The sequence below is a fragment of the Manis javanica genome, chromosome 6 (assembly GCF_040802235.1).
Source record: "Manis javanica isolate MJ-LG chromosome 6, MJ_LKY, whole genome shotgun sequence".
Classification (NCBI taxonomy): Eukaryota; Metazoa; Chordata; class Mammalia; order Pholidota; family Manidae; genus Manis; species Manis javanica.
The window spans coordinates 55207877-55229422 of NC_133161.1; the positions used below are offsets into that span (position 1 = coordinate 55207877).

General features: G+C 35.6%; 1 protein-coding gene and 1 long non-coding RNA gene across 5 annotated transcripts in view; one reads left to right on the forward strand and one right to left on the reverse strand.

Annotated features, from left to right (window-relative positions):
• The window catches only part of LOC140849898 (uncharacterized), a 187943-nt gene that overhangs the window by 72019 nt on the left and 94378 nt on the right, over nt 1-21546 (forward strand). Inside the window, exon 3 of one of the 3 annotated variants that reach the window (XR_012132259.1) lies at nt 16183-16401. The exons of the other annotated variants lie outside the window; for them this stretch is intronic. This is a non-coding gene — a long non-coding RNA (uncharacterized lncRNA). The remainder of the gene's footprint in view (nt 1-16182; nt 16402-21546) is intronic. 3 annotated transcript variants of the gene reach the window in all.
• Nucleotides 2387-21546, reverse strand: part of HDAC9 (histone deacetylase 9) — a 938800-nt gene continuing 919640 nt past the window's right edge. The window contains exon 29 of one of the 2 annotated variants that reach the window (XM_073238726.1): nt 2387-8631. In XM_073238726.1, coding sequence (XP_073094827.1) covers nt 8592-8631 — 40 coding nt within the window. In that variant the 3' untranslated portion in view covers nt 2387-8591. The remainder of the gene's footprint in view (nt 8632-21546) is intronic. The other variant, XM_073238727.1, reaches the window with a different exon arrangement.

Consider the following 21546-nt stretch of genomic DNA (forward strand, 5'->3'; position numbering starts at 1 on the left):
ACAGAGTAACAGAATGGATAAAAAAGCAAGATCCATCTCTATGTTGGTTACAAGAGACTCACCTCAAACCCAAAGACATGCACAGACTAAAAGCCAAGGGATGGAAAAAGGTATTTCATTCAAACAACAGGGAGAAAAAAGCAGGTGTTGCAGTACTAGTATCAGACAAAATAGACCTCAAAACAAAGAAAGCAATAAAAGATAAAGAAGGACATTACATAATGATAATTTTAGGAGACTTCAACATGCCACTCATTCCAAAGGAAAGATCCACTGGACAGAAAATAAGTAAGGACACAGAGGCACTGAACAACACACTAGAACAGATGGACCTAATGGACATCTATAGAACTCTACATCCAAAAGCCACTATTTACAATAGCCAAGAAATGGAAGCAACCTAAGTGTCCATCAGTAGATGAATGGATAAAGAAGATGTGGTACATATACACAATGGAATATTATTCAGCCATAAGAAGAAAACAAATCCTACCATTTGCAACAACGTGGATGGAGCTAGAGGGTATAAATAAGCCAGGCGGAGAAAGACAAACACTAAAAGATTTCACTCATATGTGGAGTGTAGGAACAAAGAAAGACTGGAGGAACAAAACAGCAGCAGAATCACAGAACCTAAGAATGGACTAACAGTTACCAAAGGGAAAGGGACTGGGGAGAATGGGAGGGAAAGGAGGGATAAGGGTGGGGAAAAAGAAAGGGGGTATTACGATTTGCATGTATAATGTTGGGGGGGGGCATGGGGAGGGCTGTGCAACACAGAGAAGAGAAGTAGTGATTCTGTAACATCTTACTATGCTGACAGTACTGTAATGGAGTTTGTGGGGGGGACTTGGTGAAGGGGGGACCCTAGTAAACATAATGTTCTTCATGTAATTGTAGATTAATGACAACAAAATAAAAAAAAAGAAACCTCATTTAATATGAATATAAAGTCTTCACATTCAATTCAGAATAAATCTTCATATAAAATTAATTAAAAAATCATTTTTGTTACATCATTAAATTGATTTACTTTATCACACTTTATGTTTTTAAATGCTTTTCTTTTGGAAAAAATTATTTTTTGGGGAAAACAAAGTATAGATGTGGGACTATGTCAGATTTTAAATGTACTTTATAAGCTTTCAATACAGAGTTAATAGTGTCTTTGCTAGATACATTAAGAACTTTAAATTTGACTTGATCTATAGTAAATGCAATCTTTATTTCATTTATTGTATCTCCACTTTTTTTAAAGATTAAAAAAGGAATTCATTCATTTGCCTCTTTCCCCCAATCTTGTTTCCCTGTTTTTATGGCATTGAGGGGACAGTTAACAGTCTTTTCTAAAGTACTTATTAGGATATGTGTGGAATGATCCACTTATGGTCAACTGGGAGGACTGTAAGAATTGATACTGATATTACAAAGCTCAGGAGTAATTTGGAAATACTTTCAGTTAAGTAACTCTAAGCGTGTTTAGTAGTGAAAGAAATTCTTTAGACTTCTATTTTTAACTATAAACTACTTTTCAAAACGAACAACACTCATTCTTATTTTTTACTTATATTCCCACTTCTTCAATTGTTCTCTTTTTACCATGGAAACTTAAAAGAAACAGAAAACCATTTGCCATTTGACAAATCTGATTAAACCAAAGGTGTTTACCATTGAAACTGACTACCCACCCACTCCATCTCAAGTTTACTTTCTGTTAGACAAAATATTACTATCTTTTCCCAGAAGGAACCCAAATCATTGTCCATTGGAACCAGTTATGTTTTAGGCTGTTAAACATTGCAGGGGGTTACTAAAATTCAAAAGTAAGTATTGGTCTTGGAATAGATTTCAAGAGTTTTTGGAATATGTATTCCAAAGACATCTTAGGGTTCTTGGCTAGATTAAAGAAAGATGTTGAAATAGGGGGAAAAAGGAACCGTTTTGTAACTTGTACTTACTGTACAAACCTAGCCACAATAAGCAGATTCATTTAAAATGATAATTTAATAAAATCATAAGGTTAGCAGACTGAACATAAAGTCTATTCTGAAGGTTAGTCATAGTTTATGGTTAAAGAATGCCTTTAGCCTGCCATCTTTCACATATCATGTATGCCACTTGGAGAGAGGACAGACTTTAGAGCTAGATAGACATAGATAAGGATTTAATACTATCTCTTACTGTAACAATGGGTAAGTTTATCTTTTCCATGTTCCATGCTCTCATCTGTACATGGGAGTAATAATATACATGACCTAAGGTCCATGTGATGAATAATATAATTTTGTTACAGAGCTAAATACACTAATAGGCATATGGTTGGTGCTCAATCAATGTTAACTATTACTATCATTACTCTTTATTCTGAGCAGCCAATTCATGAAAACTACTCTGCTTTAATTTACCTTTTTTTCTTTTGTGAATGCTCACATCATTATAAAGGGAATTTACTTGCAAATAACCCTTTCATTTTTTGAAAGTGGAGTACTGTATGTCACAGTAATTTATCAAGTACCTAGTATTCAGAATCTAACAGCAGGTACTAAGGAGGTAGAAAAGAAGAACACTTTTATTTCAAATAGCTTTTATTCACACTAGGACTAGAGGAAAATCTAATTCAGTAGAAAACAAGCCAAAAAGGGATTTTTAAATCCTCTTTGAAGGAGAATCATGACATTAACAACATAAACAATAATTGGAGCACACCGCTGGATTTTCCATTCAGTATTTTCAAGTACAAAAAGGAATCAGAAAGAAGGTAAACATTCCATGAGCATTTGTAAGAATGATATCGTTATTAGATATTAATCCTTTATTAGATAATTATTTTTCACATCTGGGAAAACATCACTGCAGCACAATTTTAAGAAAAGAAGTTTGGCCACATGTATTTTTCTCAGCAGCTCTGAGCGACAGTTTTTGGTGATTGCTAGCCAAAAAAATTAAGGGCAAAACCACTGGTGCACAGAGGACAACAAACTGATCTTATTACAGAAACAGATATCAGACCACAGTAGGAAAGACATTTTAATTTTATGCTAAGCCAGAATCTCCAGAGTACTGGCATACATATCAACAAGCCAGGTCTAGAGAGTTTAATCACAGAGGTAATAAATACCAGTTTTCCGCTTGCCCTGCCTTCCTTACTTAAAAATATCAGGATATTTGCTTTCAAGTGACACAAACTGCTGAGACAATGATCTACAAAATGGTCACTCATTTTTAACAGCCTCCTTGGTGTGCCCAGCAACCAGTGGAAGGGAGATTCCATGTACTCAGCTGTTGTGGAGATGGACACTGACATTGCTTATGCAACAAGAGTTTGAGGATATTACAATTTAGGAAGGGCATATGGAGCATATGGAGATTTTTATATAAAAACAATCTTTGCATACCCAAGGAAGTGCCATGTCTCCTCATATTTTATAATTCCTGTTTTTCCGCTAATCCGTTTCTACTCAATTTTAAATAAAAGCAATAGTCAGAAACTGATGCAAGATCTCTATCAATGGTCATAAAATGCCCACTACAAAAATGGGCACCACAATGAAGCCTGGAGGATATGACCACAACATGCCAGCAGAACACTTGTCCCTCCATAGTTTATTCGATGTTGCAACATTTGCCTCTAATGTGCCTAAGGCCCAAACAGAAAACAGAAAACTCCAATTTTCTTCAAATAGTCTGAAAATACCTTACTTCCAAATTATACTATTGTAAAATTTCTCTTTCGCCATATTTTCCTCATGCTAGAGTTTATGTTTGTGAGTTTGACTCATAGGGACATCATCCAAAGGGCAAGAAAAGGACATATCCAATCTTCTCTATGTGGCAGTTGGCACAACACAATTAGGTAGTAGCAAGACTGGTGGAAAACTGCATATGAGAGAGAAAGAATCATTCTGTATTATTAAGACAAAGTGCCGAGTCCAAAGATTCAGACCAAAACACAATAACATAATCTATCTTTTAAGATTAGTAAAATGGCTAAGGTTTTTGAAAAGGAAGATGAAGAGTATCTACCAGTGTTTATATAAAACAGCATGAAAGAAAGTAGATCTAGTGATGTGTCATAAAATAAGCTGTTATGGTTATTTCTACTTAAGAAACATAAAGCAGAGATTGAAGAAATTATTCTGACAATTTAGATAGAGCAATTTGGTATTGGCAATTGGACAGGGGAAGAGTGGAAAGTAAATTATTGGTTAGAAAGATTGACACTTTTCTGTGAACTATGTATTTGCTAAATGTTCCAGTTTGAGAAATCGTTACAACCCTATTATTCTGTCTTTAAGATCAAGTCCAAACAGCCCCAGATCTATAGTCTCAGGTTCAATTGCTCCACCCAGCTATATCTAACATGTTAATAACTGACTCGGCTGTTGCACAAACCATTATATAAAACCAGCCACATATATCATAGAAAAACTGGACTGCAGTTGATTAGGAGAAACCAAATTCTATAGTCCAACGAGAACGTGCCTTGTTCATGTAAAAAATTTACACTCGGGCCATATGACAATCATGTTGTGCTTCGTGAAGCATTTGATGTAGTAAAAGCAGTCTGTTAGGAGGCAAGAACTATGATTTTCAATGTAAATATGACCAGGAAAAGAAGGCACACAGTGGCACTTACATATGTTAGTGGTGGTGTTGATGATGGTGATGTACTATTCATAATACTTCATTCAAGAGGCAGTAAACAGTATAAAATTCTGCTAGAGACCAAATTATAATTGTGTCCTCAGGGAACACAAGAAATATTTGATGATGATCATTACTTTGTTGATGATTGGTTTTAAAGACAATAAAATGCCTTCATTTCTGAGCTTCGATCATCTGGTTTTCATTCTTTTTGGAGGTGAAATGCCCTATTTGTGCAATAGTTGAAAAGGTGTGTTGTTTCCTACTTCTCTTTTTTCTTATTTGCTCAGCAAGTTAAGTGATTTCATTCCTGATCATGAAAGGAATGTTAGGATAGATAATGCTAGAAATGATGTCAAACTCTGACAGATTTTGAGTATTCCAAGCTCAGAATAAATTACTTTTAGGACAGAAACCTTTGGCTTTGTTTTGTGACTATTAGACATTTAATACTTTCATTGAGACAAATTGAGAGTAAACTTTCAAAAGATAAATAGTAAGAGTTGTTTAAACAAATTGACCTACACATAAATGCTGGAAAAAAAATAAGTATAAAAGTGATGACTGAGAAGAGGAATTTTCTCTCAGAATAGTTTCCACATCATCATTCTATTTTACTTCCATATGGAGTCTGTAAAGAAACCCAGTAAATCTGCAAAGCTTTGTGAATGACCTTCAGAAATAAGGAAGCACTGAATTGTTAGCAGAGGCCAGCCCTTAGTTTCTGAAAATGTGTGAGGAGATGTCCTCCTTTCAAATCTACCATGCTGCCAGTGAGAAAAGTATGGAAGTTTTGCAAAAGGTGACAGTCAAAAGTGAAGGCAAGATTTCAGTTCCTATGATTGGTAATGAAAATGCTACTTGTAGTCATTTTTCATATGTATCTGTTTTCTCCACAAGCTGACTTCTATCTCTATTATTGATGTAAATTTGTTAAAAGAGTTCATCTCAAAATGTTCTTCCCATTTAATGAGCTATGATTAAATAGCTTCTATTACCACTTGAGGTCTATTATACTTATTATCTAATAAGACTTTATGAATTTAATATACAACCCCAGTTTGTACTATATAATTGAGAAAATTAATTTTATTAAACTTTCTTTTTGTATCTATTACCAAATCTTATTAAACTCCTAGCATTGTTTATTAATAGATTTCTCAAAAATCATTACTTTTTCATCATGTATGAGTTATTATGAGATTGTGAGCAATCTGTAATCTATGTGATTATCCTTCAAAGTATGGATCAGAAAGAGATATATTATTGATAATGCTTAGAGAGGAGTTCTAACAGCCCTTAACTAGGAACTTTTGCGACCAATAAAAATTCAATGTGTAAGAAAATAACTATATCAACTGAAGCTACCCTTTCAAAAAGTGCTGGTGTATTTCAAAAGAAGTGTTGATATTCTCCAAAAGCCTCCATTCTGTCCCTGAGGGCTATACTACATTTTGTAATGGTATCATCAAAAAGCACTGGCATTCTGTTCTTACAACTACACTCAGCTGTGATTAATCCTCTCCATGGTTTATCTGTTTATCTGCCTCTCCGTGTATCCTAGACTCTAACTGCAACCAATTGGGTACACTGTCATATGGGAGGATGTGTGATTAACTCAACAATGCCATGTTTTAAATCCAGATAACCATGGAGATGTCCTAGTGATCTGGATTTATCAAACTCATGGTTGTGCATATGTACGTGGCAAAACTATTATAGGAAACTTCAATAAATTAGTATGTTTGCACTATACTGTTTCATTTTCTTATTCAACATCAACAACATCTAAAAAATATCTGGAAGGATTGAGAGTAATAATAGAGACTTGTAATTATGAAGTTGATTTTTACAAGTCATAATTATGTTTCCAATTAAAATATGATATCACTTTCTTTTTAAAGGGGGAAGTCTGTTTTAAACTTTTGGCTCCATTATCTGGTTTTCTTAGAATCTCCTTAAGCAATTAAAGCAAAACAGCAAGAGCAAGCAAATATAATTGGCATGAATTTCTCTGAAAATGTGAATTTTTTTACAAAAAATTCATTACAATTGTGAATCTAGATTGACCTCACCCTTATGCAATAAAAGTGATGTTTACCTAATACTGAGTTACATTCCATTTCAGATTTCCTATTTTAAAAGTTATCTCAGATTTCTAAGATGTTAAAACAAGTATTGAGTCATTTTTGTACATGTAATAAAAGTCTTTAAAAAATTGTAATCCTAAAAAAACCAAATGCATGAAAAATATGGTCTGACTGTAAAACAAAAGGGAGTTACATAATTCTACTTGAGTGAAATCTTTCATCTTTGATTTACAGGTTAGAGTCCTCTTTAAGTAAAACCATATTGTTCCATATCTTTCATATCAAGGCCTTCCCTAAAACCTTGTTTTAATTAAGGTTTCTTTCAGATTTCTGAATAAAAGCATGACAGTCTTCACTTATGGCTTTAATATATTCTTTGAGTTAGTTAGGAAAATATATGTAAAGAAACATTAACACTCTAAAAAGCATTGTCAGATACTAAATACTGAAAGTATCCTACATCAGTGTCTTCAGGTGTTTGAGTTATACACTGAAATAGAATTTTGGGAAGTAGGCAGATAACCTACTATATTCAGTAAATTGGTTATAATCTCAGAAATAAATGTCTCTTATTTTTGGCTTTCGACACTAAGGTTAAAGGTTAAGGTTTTTTTTTCCAGATGAAGGCACAACTTCAAGGTCAATTTATTTCAAGGTGACTTCAAATAGGCAATGCCTTCATTAACACATTTCAAAGATCTAGAAAATTCAGTAACATTGCTTAAGCCATATTCACTTTAATAGTTTCACAGCTAACCGAATATATCATATCACGCAACTGTGTTAACCTGAAAAGTAAAAAATAAATGTTCAGAGCTCCTGAGTAATTTGGGGAGATTATGGGTAATCTTTAGCTTTCTTATAGGAAGGAAGGATGAAAGGCAAGAAGACAGGAAATGGTGGAGGGTGGCAAAAGAAAAGTGAGAGAATAACTTCTTGATAGATTTGGAACGGATTAAGACCATCTTTGAAAAGTTACGCACTTTTCAAAGACACTGAAAATCTTCCATGGAACATATGCTCAGAGCTACCGTCATCAGGGCAAGGGATGCCTGAGGGGGAAGGGAGACCTCATCCTCAAGTGCGACTGCAGATCTCCCACGTGTGGGACTCGGAGAGGGATGTCAGGGGAAGAGGGTAATTTTTCTCAAAAAATGTGGCATAAAATATTGCACCATTGCATACAGTTTGTAAGGTTCCTTTGGCATTTGTACTTGGAGATAGAGCATGGCTTATGCAATTGAAAAAAGCCTCATCCTAGTTCCTCCATGTTGAACTCTAACTAGCAAGAGTTGAACCATGTGTTAAAACAAAGGCCAAGAAACAAAACAAACAAACAAAAAAGACCCCTAGGATCTGTCAGGAACTGCTATCCACTCATAGCTGAAAGCAAATCCTGTAAACAATTGAAGACTGTCTGACAAAAAAATTACCCAGTAACAAACTGACCAGAACGTCGGAAATGAGTATTTCTCAGGTTTTGCCCCCAATTTTGCTGGCTGTCATAGCATCTGTAATTAACAATATCTAATGCTGTCTTGGATGTTTCTAGTTCATACTTTGGGCCTTTGAGTAGGTCACCCCAACATATTCAGAACACACTGGAAGCAGTTTCTTCCAATCATGGTTTACTGTAACTTTAGAATCATAGCGGTTACGTTTAAGGAATCTTTAATGCCCTTTCAAGTCCATCCAAAGAACAAGTGAAGCCGCTGTTCAGAATTTTGTGCCCAGTGTTTATGTTCCATAGAATCTGTGCCACCCAGGTAGCAGACAAGACATGTCTGAGGGTGCTGGGTGGGGGGATACACAATGATGTCACATACAGGAAATATGGGGGGTGGGTAACTTGGCACTTCACAAGGCTGGCTCCTCTTCCATAGGCTCACCAGAAGTTCTGTAAAAATAAACAAGCAATCAGAATACAGCATAAGAGTACACAATGACATTGTAGATTTTCATGCATAATCAAAGCTGATTTTTCAGTTCTCTCTGATGTTTATTTGTGTTATTCAGTTATCCATAAATAGAGTTTCTTTCCTAGGAAGTATAAACAAATGTCAAGTGGAAAAACATTTTAGATCCAAGCAATCATTTGAAATGTTCCTGTTTATATTAAAACATGTCAAAATATTTTATAAGTCTAGATTCCAAAATGTACATGTTTTGTGTCTAGTACAATCCAATAATTTATTGAAAAAATTAGCTATGATATTTTATTTTAGGAGCAATGGCAGTGCTTTCCTATGGAACCAGTTAGCTAAGGAGAGCAAAGGACCCAGCTAGCTTCTCAGGGATACTCCCCGGGGCACTGGGTCTTGCTTCTGTTCTTTCATAACTGGATTGGCTGCCTGCCGGAGGCATTGCAAATCAAATTCTGAATTTGATTAGCAAATCGCTGCTACAGACCCAACGTTTTTATAAGAAATGCAAGATGGTAGTCTGTTAATAGTTTTTATTTGGCGTCACCTGTGGGGTGTTTTGCTTGGGCAAAACCAAAACTAATTGCTTGAAAATTTATACTTGAAATTTAACCTTAATTTAGCAACACTCTGAGGGTGTTTCAAGGCAAACTTTTAGAATGATTTTTAATTTTGTCAGAAGGACAAATTGTAGCAGGAATCCAAATATATGAAGGAAGAATACTGGGAGTTAAGATGCCTGGTGAACACAGTTTTCCGTCTGAGCTCTGTGATCTGCTAGTGCTGTAACTTCTAATGTTGCAACTACGCTTCTGTGAAGTTGTAGTTTCGGGTGGAAACGTGAGAAAAAAAGATATTCATTACAGAATTAGTGAAAGCTAAAAAAAGAAATTGACTTGTAAGCAACAAACATTATGAGACACTAATACTTTGGGTTCATCCTTTCCTCATCTAACATACCCATAAAATTGTATGATTGACATACAGGCACAGACTTATACCTAGGCTCCCATAAGGAAACACGGTATTTGGATGATGGTTCTCTCTGGTTGGTGGAATAATAGGTAGCAATAGGTAAGTGGTTTCCATTTTTCTTCTCATATTGTTTATGTGCTTGCCAGTGTTCTATAATGAATTACTTTCATATTAGAAAAAAATGCTATGTTTAAAACACAGCTGTTGATGAAGAGAAGTGAACTATTTAGCTATGCTATTTTACAGTTTATAAGGAAAAAAAGCCAAGATTTCTATGCATCTTTAAAGTAGCTGCCATTATAACTTAACATTTTAATAATAGATTTAATATTGAATGGAAGATTTTTATACCTAGAATGGTAATGAAAAGGATTTTAACATATTCTCTACAGAATGAAAAATATTATGCATTCGTTATTTAATGTTACCAAAAAAAGAGTTCCAAATAAGTCTATGTGGAACACTAAAAAAAAATCATTTCTTAGGAACTTATAGCTTGTCCCAGAATGTACTGGATAAGAAAGTTGTGAGAGAGTATTCAGAGTTGCTATATAGATAAAAGCTATTTAAATGAGTCATACTCTATAAAAGTCTTTTAAAGCTAAAATTATCAGCATTCTGAGAAGAAAAAATTTTAAATTACAGAAGACTAAGTAACCAAGCAAATTTATATGTAAACATGAAAATGTATGTACATCTGAGAATATGTGGATAATATAGGTACAGAATCCTTAAGCTATATACTCTCATGGAGACTGAATTTTCCTGTTTCTTCCCAATACCAAGCTTTATTGAGCTGTAAATGACATATCACATGAGTTTAAAGTGTACAGTGTGGTGATGTGATACAAGAATGTTTATCACAATAACATATCCTTCACCTCCTATGATTATAATTTTTTATTGTTGTCTTTATGGTAAGAACATTATGTCAAGAGGAGTATTCTCATAGCAATTTTCACATATATAATACAGTCCTGTAAATATAGTCACCTTGCTGTATGTTAGATCCCTGGAGCTCATTCATCATACTATTGGAAATTTGTACCCTTTGACCAACATCACCCCATTTCCCTAACCTCACAACCTCTGGTACTTACCAATTTACATTCTGTTTCTCTGAGTTCAATTATATTTTTGCAGTTTTATTGAGAAATAATTGACATACCTCATTATGTAAGATATACAGCATGATGGTTTAATTTACAAATATTGTGAAAAGGTTACTGCAATAATTGAGTAAACATCTATCATCTCAGATACATAATTCAACAGTTTTAGGTTCCACATGTGAGATCATACAGTGTTTGTTTACTTCAGTCTGCCTATATCATTTAGCATAATGTTCTCAAAGTTCATCTATGGTGAACCTTCTTTTTTATGGCTATATAATATTCCACTGTAATTATATACCCCTTAAAAAAAACACTGTCCATTCATCAATGGGGATGGATGTTTAGGTTGTTTCCTTGTCTTGGCTATTGTGAATTATGCTGCAATGAACATGAAAATGCAGATATCTCTTCAAGACAGAGATTTTGTTTCCTCTGGATATATAGCATGATGTGGATTACTGGATCATATTCTACTTTTAATTCCTTGAGAAACCTCCATACTGTTTTCCATAGTGGCTGCACCAATTTAGGCAACCCCTTTTCTCTACATCCTAATACTTGTTATCTCTCTCATTTTGATGCTAGGCATTTTAGCAGATGTAAAGCTATGTCTCAGTGTTGTTCTGATTTGCATTTCCCTTATGATTTTTCATGTACCTGCTTACCATCTGTATGCCTTCTTTAAAAAAATATCTATTCTGGTCCTTTGCCTGTTTTCTAATCAGATTATAATCATTATTATTGTTTTGCTATTGAATTGTACAGATTCCAAATATATGTTGGATATTAACCACTTATCGATATAGAGTTTGCAAATATTTTTTCCTATTTCATATGTTGCCTTTTAATTTTGTTGATTGTTTCTTGCTGTGCAGAAGTTTTTAGTTTGATATAGTTGCACATATTTATTTTTGCTTCTGTTGCATTTTTTTTGTTATATCAAAAAAAATCATTCCAAAGACCAAATTCAAGAAGAGTTTTCCTGTTTTCTACTAGGCTTTATAGTTATTGTTTCTACCAGATTTTATAGTTTCTATAAGTCATATGTCTAAGACTTTAACCATTTCTAATTAATTTTTTGAATGGTGTAAAATAGAGGTCAAATTTCATTCTTTTGCATGTGAATATTCAATTTTGACAACACCATTTATTAAAGAGATTATTGTTTCCCCATGAGTATTCTTGGATCGCTTATCAAATATTACTTGACTGTATATGTGAGGGTTTATTTCTGGGTTCTCAACTCTATTCCACTGGTCCATGTGTCTGTTTTTATGCCAGTGCCATTTTTTAATTACTATAGCTCTGTAACATAGTTTTACTCTGCTTTGTTCTTTCTTAAGATTGCTAAAGCTACTTAGTGTCTTTTGTAGTTCCATATAAATTTTAGGAATTTTTTTCTATTTTTATGAAAAATGTCATTTGAATTTTGATAGAGATTGCACTGAATCTATAGATGACTTTGGGTAGTATCAGTATTTTAACAATATTAGCTCTTCTGATCCATGGACATGGAATAGCTTCTAATTATTTATTTCTTCTTCAATTTCTTTGATCAGAGTCAATGTTTTTGGTGCATAGATCTTATTTTGTATCCTGAAACTTTACTGAATGTGTTTATTGCTTTTAATAAATTTTTTGTGAAGTCTCTAGGACCTTTTTATGTATAAGATCAAGTCATCAGTAAACAGAGACAATTTTACTTCTTTCTTGATTTGGAATATATACTTTTATTTCTTTGTCTTGCCTAACTGCTCTGGCTAGGACTTCTAATACTATGTTGAACTGATGTGGTGAGAGTGGGCACCCTTGTCTTGTTTCTGATTTTAGAGGGAAAGTTTTCTACCTTTTACTCTTGAATATGTTATGTGTGGGTTTGTTGTATATGGCCTTTATTATGTTGGACTACATTTCTTCTATATCCAATTTGTTAAGAATTGTCATTATGAAAGGATTTGAATTATGTCAATTGTTTATTCTACATCTATTGAAAGGAATAGATGATTCTTATTTTTCATTCTATTTATGTGGGTAACACATTGACTCATCTGCATATGTTGAACCATCCTTGTATCCCAGGGGGTAAATCCCACTTGATCATGGTGTATAATCCTTTTAATGTGCTGTTGAAATTGCTAGTATTTTGCTGAGGATTTTTACATCTTGTTCATCAGGGATGTTGGCCTATAGTTTTCTTCTCTTGTAGCATCTAGTTTTATCCTGTGGTATCAGGATAATGTTGACTGCACAAAATGGGTTTGCAAGTGTTCCATTCTCTGATTTTTTGGATGAGTTTCAGAGGATTGGTATTAATTCTCTTTTAAGTGTTTGGAATAATCACTAGTGATCATTTGGGACTGGGATTTCTTCATCAGGAAGTCTGTGATTACTGGTTTGATTTCAGTTTATTCAGATTTTTCTGTTTCTTCATGATTCAGTCTTGGTAGGTTGTGTATTTCTAGGAATTTATCCATTTCTTGTGGGTTGTTCAATTTGTTGACATATAATTGTTCATAGTAGTCTCTTATGACACTTTGTATCAGCTGTAATGTTTCATCTTGCATTTATAATTTTATTTATGTCAGTCTTTTCTCTTTTTCTCTTGGTTAGTCTAGCCAAAGGTTTGTCAATTTTTGTATCTTTAAAAAAATGAGCTTTATCGATCTTTTTTATTTTTCTATTTCATTTATTTCTCTGATTTTTGCTATCTCTTTTCTTATGCTAACTTTGGGCTTGGTTTGTTCTCTGAGTTCCTTAAGGTGTAAAGTTAAGTTTTCTATTTGAGAACTTCCTTTTTTATGTAGGAATTTATTGTGTATATTTGCCTCATAGCACTGATTTTGCAGCATTCTGTAAGTTTTGTTACTTTTTATTTCCATTTTTGTTTGTTTCAAGATTTTTAAAAAAATTTAATTTGATTTCATCCTTGATCCATTAGTTGTTCAGGATTGTGTTGTTTAATTTCCACATATTTGTAAAATTTCCAGTTTTCCTCCAGTTTTGATTTCTATTTTCATAACAACTTGGTATGAATTCAATCTTTTAAAATTTTCTAAGAACTTTTTTGTGCTCTAATCTTTGGCCTATCCTGGAGAATATTCCATGTGCACTTAAGAGGAATGTATATTTTCCTGCTGTTGAATAGAATGCTCTTTGAATGTCTATTAGGTCCATTTGGGCTAAAATATAAAGTCCAAAGTTTTCTTATTGATTTTCCTGCCTGGATGATCCATTGTAGAAAGTGGTGTAGTAAAGTCCCCTATTATTATTGTCCTGTTGTCTATTATTCCCTTCAGATCTGTTAGTATTTGTTTAATATATTTATGTACTCTGGTGTTGGGTACATATATACTTACAAATTTGCATCCTTTCAAGAATTGACCTCTTTCTCACTATATAATGACCTTCTTTGTCTTTTGTTACAGTTTTAGACTTAGAGGCTACTTTTCTTGATAGAGTTACCCCTGCTTTATTTTGGTTTCCATTTACATGTAATATCTTTTTCCATCCCTTTGAGCCTATGTGTGTCCTTAACACTAAAGTGAATCTTTTTTAGGCAGTATATAGTTAAAAAGAAAATCTATTCAGCCACTCTATGACTTTTAATTGGAAAATCTAATGCACTTATATCTAAAATAATTATTGAGTGTTGAGGATTTACTATTGCATCTTGTTAATTGTTTTCTAGCTGCTTTGTAGTTCCTTTATTCCTTTCTTCCTCTCTTGATGTCTTCATTTTGAAATGATGATCTTCCATAGTGGTATACTTTGATGACAGGTTTTCCTTACTCTTCATGATCCCTGTGGCTTTAGACCTGGGGAAGGGGGATATGATGTCTCCTTGGCTCAGGCCTTTCAGATCCACAACACTGACAATCCTGTGGGCCTTGGTGAATACTGTTGGGGGTCTGGAGAGACTGAGGGCTTCTAGAGTCCTTAGCATCCTCTTCAGGTAGAGCAGTTAGGGGCCAGCACAGGCCACTGTGGTAATTTGGTCCAGTGGTACACACCCTTGGCTGCAGAGGCCAGCTGCATGTGCCTGTGTAGTGGCTGAGGCCAATTACAGGTGCACATGTAGTGGCAAGGGTCAGGGCCAGCAGTAAGGCTGGGGCCAACCACAGATACAATATTAGTTGCAGAGGCAGTGGCTCTTGGCATGTGCTCCTGTGACTGAAAGATCTTCCATTAGGCCAACAGCAGTTGAAGTGAGTGTGGGAACAAAGGCTGGCAGGGTGCGAGTGCATGGCCGGAGGGGCTAACTGCTGTTTACCCCAGTAGTAAAGGCTAGTGACAGGAGTCAGGGCCAGATGAGGGCCCATAAGCAGCTTTGAGAGCCTTGGATTTGGGGTGCATTCCCATACATAAAGGGTGTGAGGATGGCAGTAGAAGCTAGTGATGTAAGTTGGGCAAAGGCTGTACAGGTGCACAGCTGGAGGGACCTGCTGAAGGTGAGCTCAGCAGTTCAGGCCAGCGACAGAAGATAGGGCTGAATCCTGGCCCATAAGCAGTTCTGGGGTCTTCGCTGTCTTCCATGGTCTTCCACAGTGCAGGGTCTTACCACAGGTGCACAAATAGCAATGGAGGCTAGTGATGGGAATCAGGCTAGTGACATGCAGGTACATAGCTAGAGGGGCTAGCCCTGAGTGTGTGCATGGTGGCAGGGGTTAGCTGCATGGTCTAGGTTGGCATCTTGCACTCACACAGCCAAAGAGGCTGGGGCTGGCTGCCCAAACTGATCCCAGGCTGTGAGGTCCAAGGGAGAGGAAGAGGGAGGGAGTGGGTAGTGACTCAGGCTTCTGGCAACTATGATGAGAAAACATGCTGGGCAAAAGCCTCAGTGATATGATCTGAGGGCATCCAAGGCAGTTGTATTGTCTATTCAGTAGGAAAAGCTGCTGGGAGCAGGTCACTGAGGTCCATAGTCACTCTCACCGTGTGGCTAACATTGGTCACCCTTGCCCTTCTTTGTTTCTAGCCATCCCTGTATGTCTCATCTTTGCCAGTGTCTGGCTGGTGTGAAACTGAAGCGGATCTCTCCTGCAGTGTTCTGAAAGACTGGCGATGTTGGTTGCTTACCTTTCTTTCCCTTTCCCAGTGACAGGAATTCTTTCTGGCTGGGAGTTCTCTCTTGGTGTTGAGTGATGCCAACCTGAATGATGGAATTATACAGGCGAAATGAAGCTCTTTTTCCTACCCTTTTTGTGTGGTTATTCTTAGGGATTTCTGTCCCACTGTTTTGCTGAAGTTTTTTAGGTAGACTCCTGGGCTCTCCTACAGATGATTTTGTTCATGGATAGCTGTCTAATTATTGGTCTTTGTTGGGGGACAGAAGCTTAGGTCTTCTGTCCTGCCATCTAGGTGTCATCACTTCCCCATCTGAATTTTCCTATTTGTAACCCAAAACCAAAGCAAGATGATCTTTTCTCTCACATGCAGGACTCAGCTGTGTTTGGAATTTCAGAGACTGGTGTGGAGAAAAAATGTCCCAGGGGTTACAGATGTAAGGAACATATATCTCTCTGGTGGAGGATCTGTGCATTCTCCAGATGCACACATGTCCAGCCCAGGCTCCAAGGATGTGAGCAGGGTGTTGGCAGTGCAACCCATTCACTGGCAAAAATGGAACCTCTTCTATTGAAACATGGGGATTTTCAGGTACAGTATAAAGCTTTCTTATGAGATGCTTCTCTTCCTTTTTCTCCCTTCAAAATCATTTCATACTAACCACTTTTTTGAAAATAGCCCATTTACTGCTTCTGACTTGCATGGAACCAAATATACAAATATATAACCAGTCAATTCTCTCTATGCCTTGCAGCATAGAAGCAGTGTTAGTGGTGTAGCAAGTTGGAAAATATCCTTGATTTCAAGGTAGCTACCCTGTGTTCAAGCCACAGCTCTTTGACCTTCTAAAATTTAACACTGAACTAGTCAGTTGTCTCTAGATTTTCAATATTCTCTTTAAAATGGAAAAATAAATATACAGATTCAATGCAATCCCTATCAAATTACCAACAGCTTTCTTCAATAAACTGGAACAAATAGTGCAAAAATTCATATGGAAACACCAAAGACCCTGAATAGCTAAAGCAATCCTGAGAAGGAAGAATAAAGTGGGGGGTATCTTACTCCCCAACTTCAAGCTCTATTACAAAGCCACAGTAATCAAGACAATTTGGTACTGGCACAAGAAGAGAGCCACAGACTAGTGGAACAGAATAGAGACTCCAAACATTAACCCAAACATATATGGTCAACTAATATTCGATAAAGGGGCCTTGGACATACAATGAGGAAATGACAGTCTCTTCAACAGATGGTGCTGGCAAAACTGGACAGCTACATGTAAGAGAATGAAACTGGGTCACTGTCTAACCCGATACACAAAAGTAAATTCAAAATGGGTCAAAGACTTGAATGTAATTCATGAAACCATAAAACTCTTAGAAAAAACATAGGCAAAAATCTCTTAGACATAAACATGAGTGACCTCTTCTTGAACATATCTCCCTGGGCAAGGGAAACAAATGCAAAAATGAACAAATGGGACTGTATCAAGCTGAAAAGCTTCTGTACAGCAAAGGACACCATCAATAGAACAAAAAGATATCCTACAGTATGGGAGAATATATTTGAAAATGACAGATCCGATAAAGGGTTGACATCCAAAATATATAAAGAGCTCACACACCTCAACAAACAAAAAGCAAATAATCCAATTAAAAAATGGGCAGAGGAGCTGAATAGACAGTTCTCTAAAGAAGAAATTCAGATGGCCAACAGACACATGAAAAGATGCTCCACATCGCTTGTCATCAGAGAAATGCAAATTAAAACCACAATGAGATATCATCTCACACCAGGAAGAATTGCTACCATCCAAAAGACAAACAACAACAAATGTTGGCGAGGTTGTGGAGAAAGGGGAACCCTCCTACACTGCTGGTGGGAATGTAAATTAGTTCAACCATTGTGGAAAGCAGTATGGAGGTTCCTCAAAAAGCTCAAAATAGAAATACCATTTGACCCAGGAATTCCAATTCTAGGAATTTACCCTAAGAATGCAGCACTCCAGTTTGAAAAAGGCAGATGGACCCCTATGTTTATTGCTGCACTATTTACAATAGCCAAGATATGGAAGCAACCTAAATGTGTATCAGTAGATGAATGGATAAAGAAGATGTGGTACATATACACAATGGAATATTACTCAGCCATAAGAAAAAAACAAATCCTACCATTCGCAACAACATGGATGGAGCTAAAGGGTATTATGCTCAGTGAAATAAGCCAGGAGGAGAAAGACAAGCACCTATTGATTTCACTCATATGTGGAGTATAAGAACAAAAGAAAAGTGAAGGAACAAAACAGCAGCACAAGCACAGAACCCAAGAAGGGACTGTAGTTACCAAAGGGAAAGGGGCTGGGGAGGACTGGTGGGAAGGGAGGGATAAGCACAGGAAGAAAAGAAAGGGGGCATTACGATTAGCATGTATAGTGTTGGAGGGGCACGGGGAGGGCTGTGCAACACAGAAAAGACAAGTAGTGATCTTACAGCATCTTACTATGTTGAAGGACAGTTACTGTGAACTGGTGACAAGTAGTGATTTTACAGCATCTTAGTATTTTGATGGACAGTGACTGTGAACGGGGATGTGGGAGGGACTTGGTGATGGGGGGAGCCTAGTAAACATAATGTCCTTCATGTAATTGTAAATTAATGATACCAAAATAAAAAAATAAAATAAAATAAAAAATAAAATGGAAAAATAATCTCTGACCTGCCCTCAGGGTTGTGAGAACCCAATGAGTACTTTAAAAGAACATGCTTTATACCCTGTAAAGTATTAAACAATTACAGAATGACTGTATTATTTCTATCTTCCATTACATAATTTATAGTATATTTCTTCTCATATCTATAGCTCTCAGTGGAGATGATGTTATCTTTACTTAATCTCTGTTCCTATATAACCATTTTATATGCATACATATTTTTTTTAAAGATGATTTTCTAAAGAAATCATCTTCATGGAACATTTAGATAGTAAACTGGTGAGGAGCAACTCTTTAATGGCTGCTTTTTGGCAAAAGAGTGAAATGTGATGCTCTGGAAGTGTGGGGGACCCCACTTCCATCACCTAGGGCTCCCACCAGGTTTACTTTGATTAACAAAAACACTTGTGGAAAGGGATGGGGAAAGGACTAGATGCAATCTTGAAATATTTGAATTTAATTCCACTTGCAATTAGATGAGAAGAAGATACAGTAAGGTTAAGAATAAGTATAAAATAAAACATCCATACATAAATTTTATATAATAGTTTAACTCATTGAGACATAAACTTCTACTATAACAAGCTGACTTTACATTGAATGCTGAGGATTCTGTCAGTGAAGGACAAAGATTTCATGTATTAAGGGAAAGATCAGTTTGGTCCAGCAATTTATACTTGAATTAATAATTTAGTTAATAATTAATAAAAATTTTCTATTTTCCCTTAAATGGATACCTCATTTCCTATGTGTTTTTGGAACAGTATTTGTTAATTTATATAAATGTAAATTATTTACTAAAACACATTTTCTCTTCTTTTGCTCATTTAGTTTAATCCCTATATCTTACTTCCTCCTCTCCTAGACAGGAAACCTAATGCCTTTACATACATTATTCTGTCCATAGGCTGTTCTTCAAACTATATATTACTGTTTTGTGGCTACATATTTTTACTTTATGTGTTTTTTAACTTTTGTATACACATGTATCATTTCTGTTGCTGACTCCCTACCTCAGTACTCTATGTATTAGATCTATCCACACAGTTGTCTTTATCTAGTCTGTGGCTGCCAAGCTGTGCACGGCATCTCCATGGTGTACATTCACCACATCCTCCCATTCGTTATCCCAAGAATGAGCTCCCGTTTTGACTCCCGCTCTCTGACCACCATGAAGAAAGCTTTAGTGAAATTCCTAGTGCACATACTTTAAAGACCCAAGATGAGGATGTCTTTAGTATATACTCCCAGGAACAGGATGACTATGTCATAATGTTTTGTGTATACTAAATGGTAGTAAATATATTTCCAGCATGACTGCCTTTGTTTATCTTCCCACAGCTGTGAGACTCCAAAGCCCCACATGTCCACCAATACTGGCACTGGAGAGCTTAATGAGTTTTTCATTGACTCAGGAAATTATTACTGAGTGTCTATTATACATCTGATTGTTCTAGGTACTTGAAGTATAGTGGACACATGAGAAAGTGTAACAGAGGGACCTGATCTAATTTTGGGGATTGATGGTCAGTTAATGTTCTCTAAGAAGACAAAGTAATATTTGATCTGACATCTAAAGTTTAAGTGGAAGAGAATGGTGAGGCTAGTAAGAGTCAATGAGAAGACAAGGAAGACATGATAAGTATTCCAAACAGAGGGGAGGGTATGTGCCAAGAAGGCCTGATGTGGACACGAATATAGCTCTTTGGAGACAATAAGAAACCATAATGAGATATCATTACACACTCACTAGAAATGCCAAAATTGTAAAAACTGATTATACAAAGTGTAGGTGAGGATATGAAGCAATTGGAACTGTCACTCATTGTTAGTGGAAATGAAAAATGGCACACTCATTTTGGAAAGCAGTTTGGATGTTTCTTACAAAGTAAAACATACGGCTTTGCTTTAACTTGGTAATTTCACTTCTAGGTAGATAGCGAAGAAAGAAAACTAAGTTGCTTGTGCTTGTAAAATAAAAATTTGTACAAAAATTTCATAGAAACCTAGGTTCCTCAAAAAATTAAAAATTGGATTACCATATGATCCAGTAATTCCACTTCTGGGTATATTTCCAAAAGAACTGAGAACAGGTTCTTGAGGAGATAATTGCATACTCATGTTCACTGAAGCATTTTTACAATAGCCAAGGGGTGGAGGCAACCTAAATGTCCAGTGACAGATGAGTGGATAAAGAAAATTGTGGTATATACAAACAATGGAATATTATTCAGCCATAAATAATGGAAACATTGCCATATGCTACAACATGGATGAATCTTGAGAACATTATGCTAAGTAAAGCAAATAAGCCAGTCACAAAAGGCAAATACTACATTATTCCACTCATATAATATATCTAAAGCAGTCAAATTCTTAAAAACAGTAAGTAGAATGGTGGTTGCCTGGAACTGGGGAGAGGGGAAAAACGGAAGTTGTTTAATAGGTATACAGTTTCAGTTTTGCAAGATGAGAAAGTTCTATAGATATGCTGCAAAACAATAGGCACAGTAGTTATTACTACTGTAAGTGTACTACTGTATTATACACTTAAATATGGCTCAGATGGATAATGTTATATGCTTTTTTTTGCCACAATAATAACAAAATTTCACAGCAGCTTTATTCATAATAGTCCCAAATGGCAGAGAATATGAGTAGATGTTTTTTTCCAAAGAAGATAGAAATATGGCCAAAGGGTACATGAGAAGGAGCTCAACATCATTCATCATCAGGAACATGTAAATCAAAAGCACAGTGAGATATCACTTCACACCAGTTGGAATGGCTATTATCAAAAAGACAAGAAATTATAAGACATGATGAGGATGAGGAGGCAAGAGAACCCTCATGCATTATTGGTGGGGATATAATTTGGTACAGCCACTATAGAAAATGGTATGGAAGTTCCTCAAAAAGTTAAAAATGATATGATCCAGCAATTCCAATTCTGGGTATTTATTGAAGGAAATGAAAACACTAACTCAAAAACATGTACACAGCTCTATGTTCACTGCAGCGTT